Genomic DNA, 7,868 nt, shown 5'->3' with positions numbered 1-7,868 from the left:
CAGGTGGCAGCCATTTTGTTTTCCCCTATTGTGTCCACATGGTTTAGCTAAACCTGTATTTAAATCCCCTTCTGTGTCATTTCAGTTAGGTCAGTTTGTTGTTTTGTCAGTTATGTCTTGAGTCTAGTAATTTATGTTGACCTCTTTTATTGGCATGCCTGTTTAATTGTTATGTTAACCTTTGTTCATATTTTTGGGTAAATAAAAACCCACCTTTTTTTGAATTCAACACCTGTGTTTTGCACTTTGTACTGTCTGGTCCCTGACAGTTGCTCTTACCAATTTGACAGCCAGCGTTCCACATCTCCTGAGGGTTGTAGTTGGATGACTGAAGGCGTTGGCCTGATGGGTAGATCCTGCTGATCTGGTGACAGTTGAGACGTACAAAATGCATCCCTGCAGCAGCAGGACAAGGAACACTCTCTTAGTTGACACTCTTTGCTCAGTGGTCTCAAACTCTTGTCCTCAAGGACCAGTCTCTCCAAACTTTTAGTTGTGTGTCTGATTCAGCACACCCGGCTCCAATATGATATTGATGATATGATTAGTAGCAGATCTCTGTAGAGCCTGACTACATTCTAGGGAGGCAGTTTAGCCATTTAACTCAGATGTATAGGAAATGGGTATGTCTAGAAGTTGTAGGACTTTGAGACCATTGGTTTACATGTAAGCTAAGAACAGACTCTGGTTGTCATGATCTACAGGTTTTGAACATAAATCCTACCTGAGTCCTTGATGAGCCTGAGGGCTTCACTCTCAGAGAATGAACACATGTCAGTTGACGGATTCTTGGCAGCATGTTCAAAGCTTTTAAAGGGAACACTGCGAGTGTACACCACCAGCTCTGACAGCTCCAGACTCAGCCTGGATACTCCTGGCTAGGGCCACAAACATTTATCGCATTATTAAAAATGCTCACTCCTAATTCACCTTTTAATAAGTAAATAAATAAGTAATTTAATAAGTAAAATGAAAAAGTCTGTGACCAAATCAGAGTTAAAGACTACTGAAGGGGAACCGCTGGTGCTATACCACCTTCTTGTCTTTCTTTCCAGAGGACTTTCCACAGCTGCCTTCCTCTTCTGATGAGTCCAAGTCTGAAGAACTGGACAGATATTCTTCCACCACCTTCTCCTTCTTACCCTTCACCAGGATTTTACCCTTCAGATCCTGCACATCCAGCCAACATTCCACATCAACTTTCAACAGCAGTGACCTTCAGAAAATAAATATTCTTCTCTTTAACTTTACTATTAGATGTCAACAAATTAATTTTCAATCTTTTTGGACTTCCAGAAAGTACAAATGTCACTGTGTACAACTTCTGACCTTTAACACAAATGAAATAAGCTTCTTTTCAGTTAGTTTATCTACCTCTGGACTTGGCAAAGAAGATGATTTCAGCCCAGAGAGGGGCTTCAGGAGCAGCTTGTCCCCCAGGATGGCTTTGAGGTGTCGAGCCATCACAGCCTGCTGCTCCATGGAGCAGTGATTCTCCAGAGACAGGATCAGAGGGTAGGGAGACGCCTGGGGGAGCCCAATCACCACAAACAGTCAGAACTACCTCAACAGGTCAGAGGTCAGCAAATATTTGTATCTGAAATAAATATTTTAGAAACTTATCTATTTAAGTAAGTTAAATAAAGACTGCTCTGTTTCAGAATCCGAATTCTTTTATTGTCATTGTGCAAGAAAGCACAACAAAATGTAAAGAATAGCAACTCTCGAAGGCAGTGCAAATAAATAAATAATTACATTTAAATAAATCTAAAAATATACAGTAAAAACACAGAGAAACAACAGGGATGTTCAGAGCATGATGATCAGGATGAATTAGCATTCAGGACAACAGCAGCTCTTGGACAGAAACTGTTTATTGTCTATCTACTCTATTTAGTCCGCACATAGATTCTGTATATCTATGGAGAATAAATCGCAGCAGTGTAATGGAGGTTGAGATACGGGTGGATGTTGAGGTCCTCACCTTAAAGGCGTACTCGTTGATGGTCTTGATCACCTCCACAAAGGGCACTTTGGATGTGAGCGTGTGACCGTGATAGATGACAGGTTCTCCTCCGTCTCCATCCCAACAGTCCAGCTCCACACAGCGACAGCCATGACTCAGAGCTCTGACACAGATCACAGAGGGCACATTCAGAAATTTAATATAAATACCAATTCCTGAGTCTTGTGACTGAGATGTTGAGACAACAGAAAGTGTTTTTTTTTTCAACTGCAACTTCATTAATATTTTTAGAGAAAGACTCTCAAAACTGGATCTTGTATGAAATTATTCTGCTTTTAAGTTTTGATATAAATAAAACTAACGGGATGAAGGGTCAAATTATGATATTAACAATTAAATCATCTGGCTGACATTTAAATCCTTTGTTTGTTTGTTTTTTTGTTTAAAAACCAAACAAAAACAAAAATATGCCAGATTGCAAAGCCGTATTTTTTTCTGGCTTTGTATTCACAAATGTATTCATCCATTTGTAAAAATGTTTTAAGGTAAATAATTTTATTTAAGGAAATGCTTAAATGTTGCAACAACACAAAAGCCTGATCTTTATACCAATATGTTAATAGTTTAAATTAAGATCTGAAATTACTTGTACAATTGTAACATTTTCTGTTTTACTTTCCTGTCAGTTAGTTTGTGTGGGCATTTTTTGTCTGTTGAGTTTATTATATCAAACTGTATTGTTCCTGATTGTCTGATTGTGCCTTGCTGTACTATTTTCTTTGCATTTTCAAAAAAGACAAAACAAGACCCAAACATTGCCATATTGTCTCCTTTTAATTCAAAACATCACATGCAGTGATGAATTGTGTGTAATATTCGTCTCTAAAATTTGGAAATAGGACTCTAAAGTATTAGAATTGTTGTTGTTTTGGAGTTGGATTTAATGATTCTACTTTTATTCTGTTAGTTTCTCATTTAGATTTGATGAGTCCTGTTCTTGTTTTCTTTAGTTCAGTCCTTTCTTACTGATTCTACTTTATGTTTACTTCTTGAATCTAGTTATTCTTAGTTACTCTAGTTTAATTATGTTTCCTATGTTTGTTAGATTCATTTCCTCATCCCCTGTGCTACTTTCTCTCTCTCTCTCATCAGCCTGCCTTTGGCTCTTTCCTCTCCGTTAGTCAATCAGCCATGTCTATTGTTCCAGCATTCACTCTCCCAGTACTTGTATACCATTTTTTTTCCTCTCACTCTTAGGTGAGAGGAAAAACATATCCCCTGTTACAACGGGGATATAACAGGATATAACCTTGTTATTTTTCTGTCACTTCCCTGTTGTCTTTGTTTCCTGGATTCCTTTTTTTGCTCTGTTTTGACTCCCTGTGTTCCCTGTTACTTTTGTAAGTTTTGTTCTTCATTTTTAATTGAAATATCCCGCCAAGACTTAGAACAATAAAAAATAAGAGTATGGCAATATAAGTTTGAACAGAAGCAAATGCAGCAGCATCTGAATGCAGTTTTAGACCTTGAATGAGAAAAGTCTCATTCCACTGTGGAGCAACTGTGAGGACTGTATCAGTGACAGCTGAAGGAGCTTATCCTACTCTCCCTCAACCTAATTAATAGTTTTGCCTGTTAAAGTTATTTTATATATTCAGTTTTTATAGTTACTGTTATATGAACCTCATAACTGGATCACTACTTTTGTTTTTCTACTTCCAAGCTGAACCAGAGCAAGATACCTCTGGCAGACACCAGAGATATCAGCAATATTATACAAAGACTTCAATCAGTAGAAATAAAGATTCATCTACTGGAGACAAATACCAGTAGATGAATCAAGATTAATCCAGGTTCAACCCAACTAATGACGCAAAACAATGAACAGCTCATTATTATACAAAGTCAGTAGAACAGAAGATTCAGCAGCTGGAAGTGAATATCGAGATAACTGCTGCTTCTGGAAATGAAGCAACTCTTGTTAAAAACAGATCACATGCACCTCACCAAGCAGCTCACCTTGGAACTCTCTGGGAGCTAAACTGAAAAAACAGTCTCACACTTTGAATCTTACGAGACAACTAAGCAGAAGAATCTCTCACTTAAACAAATCAGAGTGGCCAGCTCTGAGCCAAAGTAACCCCCGTCATCAACACCTGCTCCACATTCAACATCAACACCTGCTCCACATTCAACATCAACACCTGCTCCACATTCAACATCAACACCTGCTCCACATTCAACATCAACACCTGCTTCACCAAAGGAAAATAAACAAGCAGCTGAAACCCAAACAATTCCACAGATTCAGCTTCCAAGGAAAAAGTGACCAGCCTGAGCCACAACACTCTGATGACACACGGGAATTCCACTGAAAAACAGATTCACTGCACTTCAACAGGACACTACGAGGAAACCTCATCTTCAAACATCGACAGGAGTCATGAGATCAACACATGATTGATTGACAATAAAAATAAAAGTCTCATAAAAACCTGCTCTGCCAGCTCACTGACCTTCATTGACAACCACAGGATCTCCATGGAGTGTCATCATCTCTTTAGACGAGGCGGACACTATTTTAATGAACATGGGACAAAGCTACTTACTGCAAACCTTTTTCATTTTATCAACAAGAACAACAATGTGATGACCACTTCAGAAGAACAGGCTCAAAGACATTTGATTAGGATGGAACCCTCCGTGTGTTGCATCCTAAAGAAACTGACAAAACGTCAACTGGAGACGGATCTCCTCCCACTACAGTCCTTTGAACGTCTCATGTCCTCAGAAAAAATGTCTTCACCTGGACTTGAGTATCTTAAATCTGCGGATAAAATGTTCAAAACATCAGATGGAGTGGGAGGTTGTCCTCCCATCCCTCTTAACCCTCCGTCAGTTCCCTCACTCCTTTGTTAAAAGTCCCAAGACATCTCAGAAGAAATGTACCTTCTGAACCTGAACCTGAGTTTCTTAAATTCACATATAAAATGAACAATAACGCTCTGCTTGGTACTTCTGTTCTTAGTGCTCACATAGAGACTTTACTTCATCAAAACCACCTGTTTCTGATTCCCCAGAGCATCCACCATTCAGAGGTCTGAGACTGGGTTCCAGATCGTTGCTTTACACCCATCTTCCTCCAGAATGCATCTGGCCCCTTCAGCAGCACCATGCAGAACAGTGCCTGTCCAGATCACTATCAGAAAATTAACAAAAAACAGAAAACCTAAATGCAGTGATCTAAAATCAAACCTCAGACTCCTACCCTGTCTAAAGCAACCTGAAATTAATGAACTATCTGCCACCAAATCACTTAAACTGGCTCTGCTAAATATAAGACTACTATCAGCAAAATGATTATTAGTTAATGAAAACATCACTGAGCATAATATTGATATTGTGTTTCTGACAGAAACATGGTTGAATGAAAATAATGAATCACCTACACTAATTAAATCAATGGATCCTAATTAAATTTTTTCAAGTGAGAAAAGAAAACATAAAGAGGAGGAGGGGTTGCTGCCATACTGCATAATTCACTAAAAAGGTTTTCTTAGACCAGTTCAACTCTTTTGGATACCTGGGAATTGAGGTAGAAGGCCATAAACGAGCTCTCTCAAAAACAAGTGGTAGTTTGTAGACACTAACTGTACAAGACACAAAAGTATGTGGAAAATTTCTTCATTGACTTTAATTAGCTTTTTAACAGCTATGCATTGATTATGACTATTTAATAACTGTAGGAAATTTCAACATCCATGTTGACAAGCCCAAAAGCAGAGGGACAAAAACATTATGTGATATTCTTGAAAATTTTGGTCTGACTCAACATGGTACACACCAAACCCACGACTGAGGACACACTCTAGACTTGATTATCAATAAGGGTGTGAATATTTCTTAGGACTCTGCAATCTATCATTTCTCTGATGTCTTTAAAAGTCTATCTCCATGACTCGCTTAGCAAAATAGCTACAATCACAAAATGTTTTGTCTGTGACAACACTGCAATAGTGTCTTCACAGGTCTGCCTAAAAAACCAGTCCTCCAGCTACAACTGATCCAGAACGCTGCTGCTGACGTTCTCACTAAAACCAGGAATATAGAGCACATCACCCAGTTTCTGATTCTGGGTGATGTGCTCTAAAGTCCTTCCACTGGCTCCCTGTAGATCAGAAAATACACTTGAAAATGCATTTCTTAGTTTATAAATCACTGAACGGCTTAGCACCACAATACATTAAAGATCTGCTGTTGTATCAACCTTCCAGACTTCTCAGGTCTTCTGGTTCTGGTCTGCTCTGCATCCCCAGAACCAAACAAGAAGAAGCAGCATTCAGCTTCTATGCACCACAAACCTGGAACAAACTTCCAGAAAACGGCAAAACAGCAGAAACACTGAGTTCCTTTAAATCTAGGCTAGAATTTCACTTGTCCGAGTTTCCTTTGATTCACAGTCACTGGAATATTGACCAACATTTAATGTGTATTGATGAGTTTGACAATGGCACTCATCAAAATGTAATGTTTGTTACTGGTTTCTCAATTATTGACTCCATGGTGGGTTTTATTATTTTATTTTTGTATTTTTATGATGTAAAGCTCTTTGAATTGCCTTGTTGCCAACATGTGCCATACAAATACACTTGACTGATTGTCATCCTGTAGCCCAAAGGTTCCTGTTTCAAACCTGGGGTTGCTCTGCATTGGTTTGTTCTCAGGATACTCCGGCTTCCTCCATCTCTCTAAAACTAGCATATAGGTTAACTACTCTCTCCAAATTGTTTGTAATAGTAAGTGGATCTTTATTAGTTAGTGGATCTTTATCTTGCCTAATGCTAGATTCTTGCAAACAATAATTAAAACGGGTTCTTTTAAATTGAACGAATCCACGAGAACCGGTTCACTTCAAAGAGCTGTAAATCCCATCTTTTCTCTTAGGGCAGCAAGTACCATAATCTACAGCCTATACTTAAAAAGTAATGAACACAAACTGTGAAAACCCAACAAAATCACTTCCAGATTTCCATGTTAATATATCCCTGGGTAACCCCAAGTTGCCTACCAATCTGCACATGCATGTGTCAATAAGTGAGAGTAATTGGGCATCAGTACTAGAAAAGCATCATATGCCCAATTCTGTCCTCTCACTGACTAAAACACATTCGCCCTGTTACCTCTCTAAAATGTTTTTTATTCCTTCTCACAAAACTTCACTGGAGTAGTTTTTTCAAGTCCCAACATCATTTATAAACTGCTCTGCCACCTGGCATGAAGGAAAATGAGAAGTTGATGAGACAGAACATGAGCAAATTAGGCTCATTGTCCAGGTTTTCAGTTGTCTTTTTAACTGTAGTGATGTCTTACAGCAGAGGTCTCATTCTCGCGGCTCGCAGGACTTTGTCTCGTGGCCCCCACCGTGATATGACAGTATAATATTAGTGGGGCCCACAGGGTGAGCGGACCTCTGAAGGAAGTCCCGCCCGCTGTTCCTCGTCATGGCTGACATTCGGTGCTAGGCTAAGCTACACTGACTTCATGCACACTACGCTTGTAACAATAGTGTGGCCTGATGATGGACCGGTCCGGTACCAGTTTCCCTTCCCTGCAGTCGCCATTGCGGTACTTTCTACCATTAACAAATGCCACGATCAAACGCAGAGAAAGGTGACTGCTACCAGGCTGCTCGTCATCCACTGCGCTGTTGTGACAAGTAGAAGCGGTAATGATGCCACGCGTCGAGACGTTCTCCATACTTTGCTAGCTGGCTAAAGACTTCTATGAAACATAGAACAAGAGCGACGCCAAGTGGAATAAACTAAATTTTGTGACACCCTCATTATGTCTTTGTCAAAGCCAAAGCTTGCAGTTCAAGTGTTGAAGAAATAATTAAATGTTG

The 7,868-nt window shown here is 39.3% G+C and overlaps 1 protein-coding gene across 1 annotated transcript in view; it reads right to left on the bottom strand.

The window, feature by feature from the left end:
- Positions 1–7,868, bottom strand: part of LOC106960990 (1-phosphatidylinositol 4,5-bisphosphate phosphodiesterase delta-3-A-like) — a 46,131-nt gene that overhangs the window by 21,822 nt on the left and 16,441 nt on the right. The window contains exons 7-11 of the mRNA XM_015054424.1: positions 1,985–2,129; positions 1,375–1,527; positions 1,036–1,170; positions 725–878; positions 280–396 (exon numbers count right to left, since the gene is read on the bottom strand). Of these exons, the coding sequence (XP_014909910.1) occupies positions 280–396; positions 725–878; positions 1,036–1,170; positions 1,375–1,527; positions 1,985–2,129 (704 nt within the window). The remainder of the gene's footprint in view (positions 1–279; positions 397–724; positions 879–1,035; positions 1,171–1,374; positions 1,528–1,984; positions 2,130–7,868) is intronic.

This window comes from Poecilia latipinna, unplaced genomic scaffold, assembly GCF_001443285.1.
Source record: "Poecilia latipinna isolate Pla-1442-1.1 unplaced genomic scaffold, P_latipinna-1.0 Scaffold1251, whole genome shotgun sequence".
Taxonomy (NCBI): Eukaryota; Metazoa; Chordata; class Actinopteri; order Cyprinodontiformes; family Poeciliidae; genus Poecilia; species Poecilia latipinna.
Note: the sequence above shows the minus strand (reverse complement) of the source record. Positions and strands in the feature narration are given on the sequence as shown.